The sequence below is a fragment of the Coffea arabica genome, chromosome 1e, assembly GCF_036785885.1.
Source record: "Coffea arabica cultivar ET-39 chromosome 1e, Coffea Arabica ET-39 HiFi, whole genome shotgun sequence".
Lineage (NCBI taxonomy): Eukaryota > Viridiplantae > Streptophyta > Magnoliopsida > Gentianales > Rubiaceae > Coffea > Coffea arabica.
Window position 1 is genome coordinate 43329714 of NC_092311.1, and position 17813 is coordinate 43347526.

General features: G+C 36.4%; 2 protein-coding genes across 11 annotated transcripts in view; both read right to left on the reverse strand.

Moving 5' to 3' along the window:
• Positions 1 to 17813, reverse strand: part of LOC113704786 (replication factor C subunit 1) — a 93329-nt gene that overhangs the window by 74948 nt on the left and 568 nt on the right. For 3 of the 10 annotated variants that reach the window (XM_027226670.2, XM_027226674.2, XM_072056782.1), the window contains 21 exons: positions 17525 to 17644; positions 16646 to 17245; positions 16501 to 16568; positions 16110 to 16185; positions 15977 to 16038; positions 15740 to 15888; positions 14782 to 14945; positions 14486 to 14674; positions 13945 to 14066; positions 13661 to 13868; positions 12321 to 12374; positions 11324 to 11493; positions 10117 to 10207; positions 9117 to 9298; positions 8971 to 9010; positions 8350 to 8474; positions 7905 to 7977; positions 7730 to 7822; positions 7347 to 7641; positions 6382 to 6441; positions 5833 to 6217 (listed from right to left, as the gene is read on the reverse strand). In XM_027226670.2, the coding sequence (XP_027082471.1) occupies positions 6072 to 6217; positions 6382 to 6441; positions 7347 to 7641; positions 7730 to 7822; positions 7905 to 7977; positions 8350 to 8474; positions 8971 to 9010; positions 9117 to 9298; positions 10117 to 10207; positions 11324 to 11493; positions 12321 to 12374; positions 13661 to 13868; positions 13945 to 14066; positions 14486 to 14674; positions 14782 to 14945; positions 15740 to 15888; positions 15977 to 16038; positions 16110 to 16185; positions 16501 to 16568; positions 16646 to 17245; positions 17525 to 17644 (3087 nt within the window). In that variant the 3' untranslated portion in view covers positions 5833 to 6071. Of the gene's footprint in view, positions 1 to 5832; positions 6218 to 6381; positions 6442 to 7346; positions 7642 to 7729; positions 7823 to 7904; positions 7978 to 8349; positions 8475 to 8970; positions 9011 to 9116; positions 9299 to 10116; positions 10208 to 11323; positions 11494 to 12320; positions 12375 to 13660; positions 13869 to 13944; positions 14067 to 14485; positions 14675 to 14781; positions 14946 to 15739; positions 15889 to 15976; positions 16039 to 16109; positions 16186 to 16500; positions 16569 to 16645; positions 17246 to 17524; positions 17648 to 17813 lie in introns of those variants that run through there. The other 7 variants (XM_027226660.2, XM_027226666.2, XM_072056776.1 and 4 more) reach the window with 4 other exon arrangements.
• On the reverse strand, positions 465 to 5072 carry LOC113704772 (succinate dehydrogenase subunit 6, mitochondrial). Its single transcript, XM_027226647.2, has 3 exons — positions 4695 to 5072; positions 2219 to 2321; positions 465 to 942 (listed from the first exon to the last, which is right to left on the reverse strand). The coding sequence occupies exons 1-3, from the start codon at positions 4890 to 4892 to the stop codon at positions 791 to 793; spliced, it is 453 nt and encodes a 150-aa protein (XP_027082448.1). The 5' UTR covers positions 4893 to 5072; the 3' UTR covers positions 465 to 790.

Consider the following 17813-nt stretch of genomic DNA (forward strand, 5'->3'; position numbering starts at 1 on the left):
GCCTCTAGGACAAATTTTTCAACGTGCTAGTTTCATGATGCAAAATTCAAACATCTACCAATTTTTTATTTCCAGACTGATTAAGATCCGATAATTAGAGGTTTGAGCAAACAGGTCTTGAGAAGAAGACTATACTCTTCCAATTAACGAGCAAGTTAAGCTTCGGAACAATAGTTTCTCTGGGATTGGTTGGATTCTTCTGATGAACAAGGATGAAGAAAGTGTACTGGGCCAAGTTTGAATCAGTAAATTGCACTGTATTGTCTGACTTTCGAGTTTGTCAAGTGACAGTATCAGATTTGCCTCGATCTGTGAATGCTTTGCTCTGAATTTTGTGCTTTTCTTATTGTTCAGGTTTGGATCGCATTAAGAGAATCGCCTACAATTGTAATGCTTGGCAGATGAACTTAATTTCAAGTAAAGAAGCATCATGCTTGACATGACTGGAGTGAACAGGCAGCACATTAGAAGAAAATTCTCCTCATTACTGAGTGAAAATATAACGTTTAAATCAGAGTCATACTCGCAGAAAATTAGAAAACTTTGGAAATGTAAAAGAGTGAACAGGCAAAAACTCAAGTTGTTTGTCATTTTGGATTTGCAAAATCTCTATTTTGTCTAGTCCAGTAGAAGCTAAAGCCACAAGGCATTTCATAATTTCTACTGTTTCATTCACCCCGAACCCATAATATATGAACTAAAGCTGCCATGGAGTAGACCGGGTCAAGTTCACAGTGCAGCTGGTTTTTATTGCAGAAAAGGTTTTGCATCCAACACCCAAGGAAATCCATCAATGCCCTTCCACTTTCTTCTGCCACCATTCCAAGAATTTGGTCTGGGCAGCCACGGTATTCAACCGATAGAGCTGCAGATGGTGGTTTGCGATTTCCTGTCCAAATGTCCAGCCAAAGACAGCCCCAGCAGCAAAAGATAGCCCAGCACCTAGCAAACATATCCAGTAGAGAAAGTGACAAAGTTCCTCTTCAACTAAAACAGTATTTGAACTTTATTATGTTCAAACTCCCACAAAGACTCTTACTAAAGCTATGAAAACCCAAAATAATGGCCTACACTTCGTACTGTATGCAGCCATCTACAAGAAACAGCGACTGGTTTTGTACTGAATGAAAGCAAATTAAGCTCATTTTCTAGTTTGTGCATGTACCTTTGCGAGGAAGACGAGTTCCAGGCAAGGATCATTACACAAGATAGAAAACAAGAAAAAGTGGAAACAAAAAAAACGTATAAGATTGTTTCTCCTTGCAATTTCTTCAGGAAGTAAGCCAACAATAAACAGAAGAAACCAACATGACAATGTGGATGACTCTCTCTTGACAGAAAGAAGTTACAGAGAACTGCCTTCAAAAGTAATTGCACCAGAAAGCCAAAAATACAGAACCTAAAGCTCATGAAAACTTTATTATGTTTCTTCACTGCAAATCATTTTACAGCCACAGTTTAAAGCTGGTTTCAGCCAGAAACAGATGTCATCTACATGAGAATGCGGAATTGTTCCATATCCAACAGCCTCTTCTTTCTTATCTTAAAAAAAGGTCACCACTATCGAGTTCCTAAGGTTTGACCATCCGAAAGGTTTTATTCCGAAAAGAACAGTGAAGGTAGGTTTAAATTATAACACAAAACACAACGCATGCTGCTAATACTGACAGAAGTTAGTCTGAGAATCTCAAGGTCAATGTAAATTGGTTAGCACATGATCTTAAACCTCTGCAATTGTTTACAGAATACAATTTGTCCTTGATGACATTAATTGAGCAAAATATCCTCATTTGATAGTCTTGATTGAAAAACCAACCCAAGAAGACTACACTACTGCATCATGCTCACTAACTTTAAGCCATGTACTTGATATAGAGTCATGCAGCAATACATACAGCAATCATATTCAGCTAAAAGTTTGTGAAAGACAAAATAAGAAATTTGAGGTTCAGTTACATTTCCCTCCTGCAGATTAAAGAGTTCAGTTTGCAGAAACTTTTGGAATATTCTGCCTGCATTCTATCATATTCTAACATGCAGAAAGATTTAACCAAATAGAGCATGCCATTCATGCAAATGAAACTATTTCTATCTGTTTAACAGAACCATCTCCATGGTACTATACAAACTCGAGTTTACAGACATTATTATCCACATCATCATAGTTCATTGGCAACTAAAGAGTGTTAAAGACAAAGGAAATCAAATAAGAAATTACCATGGAGACTTCTCGAGTATTTCCACGCCCAGCCTGCTGTTGTAACTGCCCCTACAACACTGCCTACAGCACCATATTTAACAGCTTCACGAGCAGTTTTAAGCTGAAAGATAACAAGACAAAAGGCAAACAAGTCTAGAAATCAATATATGAACAACAGCAATAATTACTAGGAAGAAGTTTAAAATAACAAGTATGACTTGAGAAACAACTCTTAAAGCATTCAAAACTATTTTAGGAGCAAGACCTAAAATCTTAATACTTCAAAATCGTGTACCAAGTTTGCTGAACAGCACTAAATAAAATAAGCCCAGAATACAAGAAATGCAGGCATTCTCGCAAACTTACTCATCAAAACACGGAACCAAAACAAGAGGAACAAATGTACTTCGATGCTTTTCTCGTCCTCATAAAAATACGGCATACTGGTAGATGACATCTGGGTGGTTTTTCAAACTTTTTGTTTACAACTGATACATGTAACACCCCCCCCCCCCTCCAACACCCATCTCTCCCTCTCTCCCCTGGAAGTTCTCTTGAATAAGAGGATTAATTCATTAGTTGAATTGATCCACACAACACTTGCACACAGGCATATGAGAGAGAGAGAGAGGGGGAGAGAGAGAGAGAGAGAGAGAGGGAGGGAGGGAGGGAGAGGGAGAGTGGACCAGATTAAAGAGAGTAACAAGTCAATCAGCAACTTAGTTGCCTGCAGCCAGTAAGGTTTAACATGCACTACTCAAAATCTTTACAGGGATTTCTATCACTTCAGCAACTTCTATACTTAATACCGCATCACAACTTCTTGAAAAATTTATGGAACCTGCCAAGCTGGCTTAGAGGTATTTATGACCCCCATATTGTGGTTAGATTCATCAGCATGACAAAAAAATACAGACAATATGTCTAAGCCTTTGGACTAAGCTGAAAGTGGGTGGTCCTTTGTACTCCTGCTTTTCTTAGTTTTTCCAATAATTATTGCAACAGTTTCATGCGTACCTCTAGATTGAGAAAACGGAAACTGATGTAGGACATCAACACATTCTGCTGAGCTTAATGCCAATGCTAGTAATTAATGAGTCATAAAGTAAAGTGGGTTCCAGTCTTACTTTGAATACTAATTGACAGCATGAATGCCAGCTGGATGGAAGGGGGAATTAGGAAAAGAATTATTGATGATAAAGATTCTGGTCGAGAAGAGAAAATTGATCTTGAGATATGCTTTCACAGAGGATAAGTACTTCAGCTTCAAAACACACGAAAAAAATAGAAACAAGATACTATAAAAAGTATAAAAATGAAGCAAAGTCACTCAAAGCATCCAACTGTGCTACAAAATTAACCATGTAAGATTATACAAAAAATGATCTGAAGCAACATATATTGCTTAAATGCTCAATTGCACGTAATACCAAGCTTTTGGACTGCAATTCAGCTTCCAATACACATAGATGACCCAATTGTCATTGATACCTAAAAACTACCATCATACTTGTATCAATAAGAGAAAAAACAAACCAAGCTAATTGAGAAATGCAAAACTTGTTTGTGCTGAAATTTTGGCTTACTACTTGAACTGATTCTGAAAGGGACAAGATTAATCAAAGATGAAGGAACCAAGACCCAATCACACACTTTGCGGGTATATATCATGTTAATCCGCCAAAGATAGAACTATTGAACCAGATACATACATTACAAGCTCCTGAGCCTATTAAATAAGCAAACTCCTAATCCAGTATTAACTAGATTAATGAGTGGCATTGGTATAGAACTTATCCTATCCCACTAACTTCAATTAGATGATAAAATTAATAAGTAGTTAATGGGATAACTCTTGAATCAGTTGAACACATTTTGAGCTCCCCAGCCCAACAATCAAGGAAAGCCCTCATCCCACATTGGCTGTGAGCATATAACTTCGCCGCTGTGAATAATATAACAGCAAAAACAGTGTAACTAATTATCTGCTATCGCACTATCAAATTCAAAATATCATGTTGATAAACTTCGAGAGCTTATGCTTGTGTCATTTCTACTCGGCAGAAAATGGACTGTACGAATGAACAACACTGACCATTTGATCATCCTTTTCCTAACCCAACCAGATTGAATATTCTCCATTTCCGTATTTGCGAACTCAAAGTAGGATATCTTCATATTCCTCAAAGCAATTTCCATTTCAAACAACACTTCCCACTTTCATGCAACTTCAGCCAATCGAATTTTACTCAGGTATCAACTCCTTAAACAGAACAAATACAAAACACGCCTACAAATCTTCAAAATCCCACCTTAGAAACCAAAAAAACGAACACGAAATTTCAATTTCATCAAAAACCCACCAACCTACTAGCAATCATTAGACCCAAAAGAGCATAACAAACCAAATACAATCCGAATCAAGACAAGCCCAGATGACAAAATGAATTTTTTATCAACAAAAGAGGGGTAATGATTCCGGTGAAGAACATACAACTGGTCCATGAATAGGGTCAGAGGCAATGAACTCTTCAACATCAGAATCAGTCCAAGAGGGGAGAGGCTTCTCACGCTTGATAAATCTGGAATAGTTGTTCAAAAAGGAAAATCTTTCACACCAGAACTCCTTGTATCCTTCCCAGTGTTTCTTGAAGAAACCCTTTTGAGATTCTGCCGCGTCAGCTTCAGCCATGGATTCAATCTCTTGATTGATCAATCAATTGGTTAATGGGTAGGCAATAATTTTGATGATTTTCGTTTTGGACTTGTTGGCTGGTTATATAATTTTTGATCTTTTATATGAAGATAGTGATGGCAGTACCACCTTTGCCTTTGTGGGCTGCTGATTAAGGTTGGGGAGCGTGGCGAAGGTAAGCCTGGTCTAAGTTTTCAACCCGGTTCATCTGGTTCGAACATTATTAACTCGAAACAATTCAGGCAGTATTAATTTAACTCCCTTAATAAAATCTGGAAAAGAATCCCAGTTTTAAATTAATTTTGTTATAGATTTTTCAGTTTCCTTCTATCATTTTTTTTTTCATTTTTTGGTTGTCCTTTTGATTTCTTTGCTTTTCATCTGTGTTGAACAAATGCTCGTTGTGTTGTTAAAGGTTTTAAATAAAGTTATATATCCTAACCTAAAATTAAAAGAGATTGAACATGATAGAAAAAGGATAATAGGATGGGACTTATATCCTTCAAAGGATATCTCCTTAAATTCTATGGATTAGATGTACAAGTTCCATACCTACAAAAAACTTTAATCCTGTCACTCTTGATGAGTGAATGATACAAAAAACTCCTAGTTGTTTACTGTCAAAGTGAGCAACATTGTAGGACAAGTTAGCCACTGAATGTGTACACAAGTTAATTAGAATGTTTAGTATTCAATCACCGCATTGGTGAATGTGTACGCGCTAATGGAGAGACCCTGCAACATGGGAAAAGCTTATGTACAACTCCCACCAGATCCTAGGAATACATATAAAGGCTAATGCCACTGAAGATATGTTTCCTTTATCAGTTTAACCTATTCTCTTTCAAATCCCTGATCCAGGGTATTCTTTTGGGGAGAGCAAGAAGCATGAACTAGCTGTCTAAATGCCAGAGAGAACACTAAACAGAGAGGCAAATACAAGTGAAAAGCCAATATCTGTAGTGTAACAAGAATCCAGTTTTTACACTAGAAGAGATCATCTTAAAAAAGCAATTGCTCAAAAAAAAAAAACTTAAAAAAGTGATCAACTTTACATATGGCTGCAACCTTCAACCACCCCAAACCTGAGAACCAAAACGAGGGCGGCAATGACAAACATTATTCACAACCGACGTCGAGTCAAACTGATAATAAAAGCCTTGACCAACTACATTTTCATCTCTTCCTCTTGGACGCAGATCCGGATCCCCGTCCTCCACCCTTCTTTTCAGCAGGTTCAGAACTGCGTTTTCCTCTTGCTGACGATCCCTTCTTGGCACTTGAATTTTCAGAACCTTTCAAGTTCAGTTGTACTTCAATGCCTAAAAGTATTCAGAGGAAAAATATCAGAGGCTATCAGAGGCAACAATAGAAAAAAAAAAAGCAATGGCATGCACTGCAAGGTAAAGAAAGAATGCATACTAAAGCAATTAAAGATCAATTATAGGAATAAAAACTAGTGGCTTGTAGGAATAAAATTACCAACCTTTCGACTTCAGGCTTTGGAGATCTGCTTGCAGCCCTTTATCTGTATTATCTGAGTCTTCTGCCACAGCACAAGGAAAAGTGAGTAGCTTGATTATTTGAATTTCTGAAAACATATATACTACAACAGAAGTATTTTAGATGAATTAAGGCAACAGTGACAGACAACCGTCAGAACAATGGACATTCAGATGTTCCACTTCCTAAAGCAAGGACTTCCAGGGCAGATGAGAAAACGACTATACTGATTGATAGTCAAATGCATGCCTGCCAAGAGCAGCACACAATTCCCAACAGCTAAATTCTATTAAACTGTAATCAATTAACAGAGTCCAACTTTAAAAGTTTCTCAGAGAAGCAAGACATAAGCATATAGTATGCATAGTTGCACATTTTCTTCTCTCCCATGTTTGTTTTCCTTTTTACCATTAATGATTCTCTGGCAAAACCTTCTTTTTTCTGCAGGATAATTTTTGGCTCTTTGGTTCTTTCTCCCCAGTTGTTTTCCAGAAAATGGGGAAAGAGGGGGAAAATTTTTTTTTTTGACATTTTAAAGTCAAGATGAACTCAGAATATAGATCAAGAGTCTGAAGAATTGCCCTGGCTGTACAAATTAGGCTACCAAAGTACACACAACGCATCCATAAGCTTACATATTCAACTAATATCAAAAGATAGATTGCTAATTAAGTGCATGCTTGTTTAGTAACAGTTATGTTAAGCACTAGAGACTTTTTCAATGCTCATACTTAAGAAATGAACAAATACATAAACTTTGAGAAACAACCAAAAAAACCCCTTTTGATCTAATATATTCTCTTTAAAAGACTTCCATATTGGAAAGCATGTCATGCCATAAAAGGAGAAGTTTTGGCACAACGATTGAGTCATGCAAACAAATCTTCCGAATGGACTTCTTTTATCCATTTTTTTGCTGGAAAAGGGAAAATTGAAGAGGGAAAATACCCAAGTCTTCTGCGTCTGAAGAATTCTCTTCATTTTCTTCTAATGCATCACCATTCTCCTCCGCTAAACTTTCTTCCACTGGTTCCAGCATTGCAGCAACCCGTTTCTTAAGGGCCTTCTTTGTCCCAGGAACCATATCTACAGTCTTAATCACACGTGAGCCGCTTCCATCTCTTCTCTGGAAAGACACCAGATCCGCTGTCCGAATCTTACGTGAGTCCGTCCCTATTTTGTAAGCCTTTGTTAGAGCAGCTTTGACAGCAGGCTGAACTCCATCCATAGGACTTGGGTGCCCCTGATGCACATTGACAATGGACTTATAAGTAGCATTTTCAAGCAAGTAAAAGAAGGAAAGCAAAGTACATGATGTACACTAGCTATACCTTGAACTTGGATATCTCCAATATAGTATCAAAATCTTCCTGACTGATGGAGTATGAATCCATGAAATTTACTACCTTCTCTACAGCTTCATCCTGGTGATTATACTCAGAAAATATTTTCACAACCAATTTTACATGTAACTCAGTTATATTAACAAAGGAAAGAACATCAAACCTTGGGCAGCACTCGTACTGGATGAGTCAACTGCTTAGAAAGAAGAGTAAGGTAGTCCAATCGCAATGTCGACCTGAAACATTCAAGAAACATAATAATGAAGCTCCACTGTTGAGAAGTAAAATAAATTTTTTCTATGCTTATCATAGCTGAAATTATACCAGAGAAGCAGCATATAGATCAGAACATTAAAATAAAAAAGAAACTACAATCATTAGTCTACAGAAAACCAGATAATCAACTCCACAAGAAGAACAAGTTTGAAGATCAGTCATTAACATCGAAGACTCAAAATGCCACACACAGTGCCCCTCGTCCCCATTTAAGAAAAACCTTTTACTTCAGCCAAATTTAGCCAAGACTGAAAATATACATAACCAACCAAATGTATCTCACTCATAACTTCAAAATACATAAACCTATTGAAGTACACTGAAAAATATACCTGCCCAAATAAGATTCACGAGATGCAAGTAGATGGACATGCATGTCCTCTAACAGTCTGTAATTCTTTCCCATAGTGGAGTTCTTTCCCAGCCAGCCACCAAACCTATTGAAGTTGCGCTCTCCCTGTAACCAATAGACGCAACTATTAGTCCATACTGGTCATGTCAGAATAATTTTCCTGCTAGAAAAAACTCGTACAAGAACATCAACATACATGACTAAAAGACACAGGAGGATACAACCAAATTAGGACAGTTATTGTCCTCGGGTTGAAATTAAACCATAAATCGGAAAAAACAGAGGTTACTCCAAGACAAACATAAAATCTCAAGAAGGATCATTCTAAGTTCCAGCATGTACTCATGTAAAAAATCCCCATAAATCAAGATACTGAGCAAAAGGGGCTGACCTTACCATTAAGTATCAATATTGACAAACTAAAGGAAAATTTAATGTGATTTGGCATGTGGCAGACTTGCACTAAAATCCATTCCAACTATTTAAAGAGAATACTCAGTAACACGACTTTAAAGAGAAGTGGTTTTTAATTTGGAAACTCCACTGAGAAAAGGAAGCATTGTCAATACAAGTTGAAATATCATAAGGAAAGACTCATCACCTGTTCAAGTGTTTCTCTTTGCCCATGTAACAAAGAAGCACTACAGAAGAAGAAAGGATGAGTTCATTTAGAAAGAAAAACCACAAATCAGATGAAAATGGGATGAATCTCATTGAGTCAACTAAACACTTTTGTAGAAAACTCACGGTATTATACAAGATGAAAGGGAGCTAGCTTGAGAGAGCTGCCACTGTTGATATCTTCGAATCTGTACATTCATAATATCACCATTGGCAATTGACTCAGCAGCCCGGGCAAGAAGAATCATCCTTTTCAAACCATTATCATCTTTCCCAGCTGAACTTGGCCTATAATTGATATAGTTCTCCTGCAATTTTTTTTTTAATAAAAGATGCATGAAACCATGCAAGTAACATTTGAGTCAATAGTTTGACATGCCATATAATGGACTCATATCACGCTTAGAAGTTCATGAAAACAAGGCTTAGGGCCAAGAATGGGCACTATATAGAAAGATTAATTCTTTAAGCACCAAGGGTAATTTCTCCCCGGTGACCAATCAAAAGAAAACAATCTGTTTGCGAACTCCTGTACATTTCAGAAAATGAACGCTATGTCGGGGAAACAATTCTTACAACCTTAAACTATTGATACTCTTACAAAAATGTGAATAAAAAATATTTTGCTCCATATTAATGATTCATGGGTACAAGTATGATCCCATTTTTTTGAAGAATTCATATCTATTCTATAATTTTAGGCCCTATTATTTTCACCTTCAAAGTGATAATTTATATGGGTTCACCGAAATTCTGCCACCAAGTATCATTATAAGAGATGTTTACAACTATTGCATATTATATAAGAGTGACTAGATATGGATTAGCAATGAAAAGAAGGATCATTTAGTCAAAAATTAAGGTCCTCAGATATCAAGAATGTGTTTTCCATACAAAAAGCATGCAGTCTAAATTTATACAGTTACAAGATCATAAGCTTCAAAGCTTCCCATCACAGCAATTAGGTTCTGTAGCCAATCCAAAAAGAAAGTTGAAATAAGCTACTGATCAAAATTGCAATTTACGCATTTCTGAAAATTATATCATGCCTATAGCTTTCTTCCCACTTCAAAGCTTAAAAAAACCAGCCAGTCAACATAAGTTATGATGTAGGCAAAATTTCTACCTGAACAAGCAGAGGAACAAGATCAGGATCACTCATGCTTAAATCAAAACGTTGATCCATCCGCAATTTCCCAGCATTAAAACCAAACAGCCTGCATGTGCACAGTATAAGAGCAGCTTCTAGAAGGCTGACACTGAACTCAATTGTCATCAAAACCTAAATCAGAGAAAATTTGACCACCGCATACTGCATGTTAAATATGATGCAGAAATAAGGAAGTGGTTTAGAGGCATGGAACAGGCTTACAAGTAACAATATATACTCTCTTTAATTTGGCAAGTTATAAACTTGTCAATCAAGATTTGCCTCCCATAAGCTAAAGGCTTATGAATCAAGCACTGGACAGTTTAAAGATTTTGAAACAATCAGTCAACAATCAACGTCATCCACAAGATTTATTCACTGGTCTCCTCATGATCTTGGTTGAATACCGTAAACTTGGAAAAAGTACTAGAAAATCAAACATCTTGTAAGCCAGGATATTTCCAGGTGAGCACAATTATACCATTTCAACTACATGGGGCAGAAGTAATGTAAGAAAAAGTACATATTAATTACTTCCATATCATCTCAAACACTGGAGCAAACTGAAAGGACTTTAAACTCATATAATACTTATTTCTGGATAAGAATTAACAATCCCATCAAATACTCCACTACATCAAAAGCAAATGAAGATTCAAGACATAACCCACACTTCACAGATGCATATAAGTTTTTGGTAATTACAAAAATATCATGCTTCACAACAACAAAGTGAATAGTTCCTTGCAAGATACAGACATAGAACAAGTGAAACAGAATGCAAAAGTGGGCTATCTCAATAATTTCTAATAATTAGCTGATTAGATGTTCTCAAACATGTCAAATCCAGTGCAGTACACAAATCTATTGCTACAATTTAGGATTTGTGAAGTAAATGCCCGTACAAGGCTACATTTTTACGGCTTAAACCCTAAGCATTTCCTGGTGGTAGACATCATCTAATTCTGGTAACCCCATAATGATGCGATTAGTATGTCATATCCAAAACATTAAAATATAAGACATAATGAAAGTGAACTACAACCAAACACCTAAAGAAGCACTAATCGAAAAGATAAAATTATAATTTTTCTGAAATAAAACAATACTAGCACAAAAGTGGCAGAAGAAACAACTCACTGACAATATGTAGATGTGAAACTGTAATTATAAAATGTCATACTTATCAACAGCCACAAAAGGCGAAATATCTTCATCTTTTGAACTGCTCTGAAGGCGTTGCCTTATGTCATCATACTTAATGACTGACATGGAGAGGCTCATGTACTGCAAATGGTTAAGTGCCATGCGCATATCTCCATTAACTCTTTCTGCCAATTCCTCAAGCGCAATCTAAAGACAAGAAGCACCAAGCATCTCAATGTGTTGACTTTAGGAAAACTTCACAGCCATAGAAGAGGATTCTAAGAAAAGAGATGATTTATGAAACCTCTAGCTTTACAAAATGACTATGAGGTATGAAATAGTATCTTTGTGCTATAGCTAATCTTTCTTTCCTTATTTCCTCTCTCTCAATTTAGCCAACTTATCATACTTTTTTTTCTGGAAAGGGTATTATTCTTTTGTTGCTCTGCATAGCATTTTCTTGGTTGCATATCAGAGAAATATAAACGTCCAATACAGATTTGCATAGGGTTGGACAGTATTCTACAAGAATTTCCCTTTGAAGATACAGCGAGTGTACTACTAAGGTTGCTCAATGCTCTTTTCATATGCATTAGATACTTATCAACTCCTCCCCAGGGGAACCAAAAAGAACCATATCCCTTATTTAAGGCAATTGTAGACACAGATGAAGGAGAATAATATCATATATCTCAAAAATAAATTTTTTTGGCATTAGCAATTGTAACAAATATTTACCTAATACTTATGAAAAACATGAAACTAAGCGGCATATTTAACGAAAGTGAAAGTAAGCAAAGCATCAGAAACCACCAATACTTCACAATTTGTTGGCTTTAACATTCTATTTGCTCATTAGGTTCTGTACTATGGGAAATACAAGAAACAAAAAGCCCCAGTATTTGCAGAACATACAGGTGCATCAACGTCAAATTTTTTAATTCATATGCCAACAAAATTGGAAATGTTATACTTTTACTGCAAGAAATTCAAACTCAAAAAGCACAACGAGAAAGGGCTTATGAGCAAAATACCTCATTAACTTGAAGACCTTCAGCATTTGCAACATGCAATAGCCTCTTTGCCATCTGTCCTTACCATAATCTATCAGTAACTTTTATAGGCAACTAAATAACAAAAGTAATGTACGGGGAAAAAAAAAGCACCAAAACGTTTGTATATCAACTTACTGAGTTATTGAATGAGATCAAGCATGAACCTTCAACTAACTAGTAGCTAGAAATCATAGAAGTCACCTCGATAACAGCAATATCTATGCACTCAATGCATTAGCAAAAATAAAAACCATTGTTGAGTTTACCTTTGTGATAATAAAGAAACACTTGGTTATGTGTAGTTTATACAGCTACTTGTATAACAAGATGGAACTACTATGGTTGATTGAAGTACTAACTCAAGCATACAACTTAATTCCCTCATTTAAGAAACAAGTCCCCAGATTTCATTATAACCACCAAAAACTCATTTAGCAGATGTATAAAAGATACTCCCCAGTTTTGTGCCAAACACAACCATCTGCTTCTATTACTCGGCAAACAAAAAAAAAAAAAAAAGGAGGCCAGGGTAGTTTTCTAAGCAGCCTAAAAACATTTCACATATCCATGTTTCTCTAGTACTCTCTTCATTGCAAATTAGAAAGTTTATTAGTTTGACCAAGCACTCTGTGTCCCAAGACAAAAAAATGAAAAGGAGTTGAAAATGTATATTATTTCAAAGCACCATCTTATTAAAATACTTTTCCATGACGTAAAAAGTACAAGCAAATATACTTTGAAAATCAAAAGCACCAAATGCATAGACTTTCAAATATATCTATATCCACTTATGTAGCCAGTCTTTCAATCCAATAGTTGCCTATCATATTGCGTATTCTTTTACAGTCTTAACAAATGCTAAACTGCTGATAAAAAATCATCAGACTATTTTCAGCTAAAGAAATATTATTGTTATATACAAATCTTCATGTTCGAAATACTAGCTATGTACACCCAAAAAAATCTTAAATTAAATAAACTTTCACACCTTATTAAGCATGTTTCACTACTAAAAACCAAACATAGGATACCTGTTTTCATCTAGTATGCTTACGTGTCTACTGTTCTGTATTGCATCATTCAATTTTATCATTAACTCAAAAGCTTTGGAGTCTGACTATATTTTCCGTCAACATCCCTCAATTTTCACATCCTATAGCGCATTACCAACACTATCCAAGTTTACATCTAAGATTATCAAAACCATGTTCTAGCTAAGTCTTCTGGCGAATTAAAAGAAAATAACCTCACTTCAAAATTGTCTTTCATGCACAAATCAGAGAAGAGAGCACAGTACACACTTAAGGTATAGAAGGCACCTGTTGCTTTGTGGGCTTCCGAAAGCTAAGAAGCAAGCAGTAGTTCACAAGACTCTTTAGTTTCTGGCTGTAGCGATCATTACAGATACAGATTATGGGAATGCTAGAAATCTTGATACTAGCAATAAGATCAGCCACACCACCTCTATCACCAGCAGACATGCCATCCACCTCATCCATGATTAAAACTGTTTTTGGATGCTGAGAGCTGCAATATTATTAACCAATGTAAAAAGGCACTTTCTTTACTCCATATTTGAATAGTTAAAAGATTAGAGACTGACCGCTCCATATTAAGGCCAAGTCCTTCATTACTAATAACCTCTTTTATTGAATTAGCAGTGCTCCCACCAATTCCTTTGCCAATTTTGGCATCAGCCTTTCCACGGTTGTCACTAGCATTAACCTAAACCAAATAAAAATTGCATAGTGACAGGATCCATAAAAATAAAACAATTTGACAATATGTCAACGAGTGCATGCATGTCTACCAAAAATGCTTCATCTTGAATAGGCATATATAAAGGGAAGCAAAGAGAAAAAACAAAAGCATGTAACTTATTTGCGGAGATGTAATTTCCTGTGACAACCTAGGACCCAAAAAAATAAAAATAAATTTACCACTACACTGAAGATTTGGCCTCGATATCTATTGCATGTGAAACATAAAAACCTATGAAGAAAGACCAAAAGCATGCAAACTACACGTGGAAGATGTCATTTCTTCCAACAACTAGGTCACAAACAAACAAAATTTACCAGTACACTAAAGTTTGGCCTTAATATCTATTTCATGCATAATATAAATAATCACCAGAGTTTTACCTCAATTGTCCTGAAACCCAGCATCTGACTAACCAACTTTGCTGTTGTAGTTTTTCCTATACCAGGTGTACCACTTAATAGAACAGCCTTCTTAGCACCAGAGTCATTCTGTTTCTTCCCCCCATTTTTGCTGCTAGTTTTCAGAAACTGCTCATTCCAACTTCTTAGCCACTCATGAAGTTGCTTAACCTGCATGGAATTTCAACTAAATAACCAGTTAAAACCTCTTATGCGGAACACATTTTTATACAGATGTTTAAAGATCGAACAGAAACTAACAGAACAGATATGCATACCACTGACTGATTCCCAATGATGTCATTTGGTACCTTTGGTCTGTACTTTCCAGTCCAAGGCAACCAAGCTTCTTCTGTAGCTTGACTTTTCAGCTTTGCAGAAGTGACACTGGCACTTGAGCCTTTGACAGCTGCACCTTTTGTGGACAAGCTGCCTACATGATCTTGTAGCAAAAAACAAATTGCCAAAGAATTTGAGATCCTCAGATTTATTGTGGCATAAAAGCTATCAAAAGTAGTTTGACCACAATAGGAACAGGAAATGTAAGTGTTAAACAGCACCTTTTTTTCGTCAGCAATATCACGATGAGTACAAGTAAGCATTAGGACCTCGTTAAATATTATGATTGCTATTAACTGTCAGCGACTCCATATATTATATCTAAAGATCATTCCATTCCATTATTAAAAAAACGAACCCTTTAATTGAAGTGCATGACTACAGGATGAGTAAAAACTTAAACAGCAAAAAACACAATAAGTTCTACTTCTTTGTATCAGTCAAAGCAACTTGAATAGAAAACATGCAGCCAAAGGCCAGAGAGAAACAAGAAAACAAATTATTAAATCTTAAATAAAAAGCCATAAAGTGATACAACAGATGACCGCTATACCAAATTATCCAGGACATAGGGAAAAGAAGCAGTAGAACACTGTACTTATGTAACCCTATCAAAACCAGAATCTAAATGCATCCCATCCTACAGATCAAGAGAGTAAACATAGGTCTAATAAAAAAGCCGAAATTTCATTTCAAGCACTCTATGTCATCTGACATGACCACAAAGTTGAAGCTTTCTGTCTCTTGAAGATAGCATTGTTAATCAAAGAACATAACATGGCCAGTAGAACCCAAAAGCCACAGACTAGCAAAGTGGAAAAAATAAGAAAGTTAAACATTGTCAAGCTTTTTGGTTCAACATATTAAAGACAAATGAAATTGTAATCAAGGGCCTACTCTTTGATGCTGGCGTTGGAGTACTTTTCTTCGAAGGAGAAGGAAGAACCTTGGCCACTGGTTTCTTTAATTCTTGTGGTTCAGTTGTTTTTGATTTATTTGATTTGCGAATCATATCAAGCAACCCATCCTCAGTAAGAAAAGCAGTCCTACATGCCACAAAAAAAGACAAAAATGATTAGATACATATGGAAATTAGAAAATTAGAACGCAAAGGATAGAGTAAGTACAACAGACCCAAGCTCTTTTGCTTTAGTAGATTTCCGTCCCTCAATGTCTTCATCACACAGAAGATAATTCTGCAGAAACAATGTCCATTATGTGCAAGAAACTTTATGCCAGACTAAAGAATAGAAAAACTAGTAACAACCGTCTTTTTGCTGACAGATCCAGTAATCCGACCACCATAGCGTTTGATTAAGGCCTCAGCTTCTTCTCTTTCCAAACTAGAAGGACAAGACATCATATTGGCAAACCAAGGTCAACACATGGCAAAACTTTCTTACTGATATCTAAAATGAGTGTAAACACCCTGAAAATGAGGCACTCTAGAAAGCAATCTTAAGTTCCAAACTGAAACATTATAGAGAGCAACTTAAGTTACACCCACATTGTACATGATTGGAATCACGTAAAACAGCTCTGGAGAAGTAAAATGTACAAAAAAGTCAAGAGATGGAGTTCATACAAGCCAGTGTGACTACATCCACATAGATATGGCTCTCATAAAAAATAAACTGCCAGTGAGATGAAAGGCATACCTATCCAGTGTACCACTGATTACAAAGGTCAAACCAGTTAAACAGTCAGGCGCACCTTCAGGAATTTCCTGCCATAAAGAGATCTCTGATCAGTGTGAACAAGAAAAATCAGGGCAAAGCAGTCAAGAAATATCAATTGCAGCACCTTTTCTCCTTTATGCGGAGGATCTTTCCTTTCACCAAAGTTCATAAATCCACCATAACCTCCACCACCTCTGCCTCGTCCACCACTTGGTGTAGCTGATGAACCTCTTCCACCACGGCCTCGTCCACCAGGTTTAGCAGATTTACTCTCCTTATCACCAGGCTCATCTTCATCACTTTCATCAACAACCATCCCTTTTCTGCTTCCTGGAGCTGTTGTCCCACTTTTTCCACCACGCCCTCTTCCTGCCGGCTTTGAATGAGATTTTGTCTCTGTGACATCATCCTCATCACTTTCATCCACATCTGCAGACTTTCGTGCAATTCCTCTTCCAGAACCACTTTTTAATTTCTTGCTAGGAGTAGAAACCTTCCTTGGAGTAGTATCAACAAAGTCTTCATCATTATCATCATCCCCATTTTTGTGGACTTTCTTCCCTGGTGGCGGCTTCACATCACCGTGTATCTCCTTGCTAGCCGTTGGGGCCTTCCTTTTTGCTGAAAACTCCTCTATTTCCTTCACATCTTTAGCCTTCTGCTTATCTGAAGCAAAATATTTGCTAGTTTTCCTTCTGCTGGCACTTTCTTGCCCTTCTTTTACCTAGATTCCACATACATATGAGAAAAATTATCATCCATTTTACCATGTCTATCAATTATAACAGGAAAGTAATAAATATACTGATCAGAAAGATCACCAGCCAACCTTTATTCTTTTTTGTTGGTTTCTTCACCATAATATCATCATTAGACAAACCCCCTATTTCTCAGTTTTCTGCTTTTCACGACTACAACAAACTAAATATATCCATCCCAATAATCTGACTAAACCAAAACTAAACTCACAAGAACTACAATACCAGGTAGAATTACAACATACCGAATCATCCAGATGTGAAGCAGCCACAGCGGGCTTCTCTGCTGTTTTAGGCTTAGCAGCATTGCCATTTCCAGCGCTGCTCTTATCATGTTGCTTCATGAACCACTTCCTTATATCTGACTGCTATTGAAAATTACATTATTTACACATAATTACTAAAAACTAAGTAAGAGAGAAATAAACAAAAAATGAAAAGCAAAACTCATCAAATTAATTAAAACTTATTTCAAGAAGCCACCTTTAATTTCCAAAATAATCACATACATAAACGCCACTTCGACATCTGACT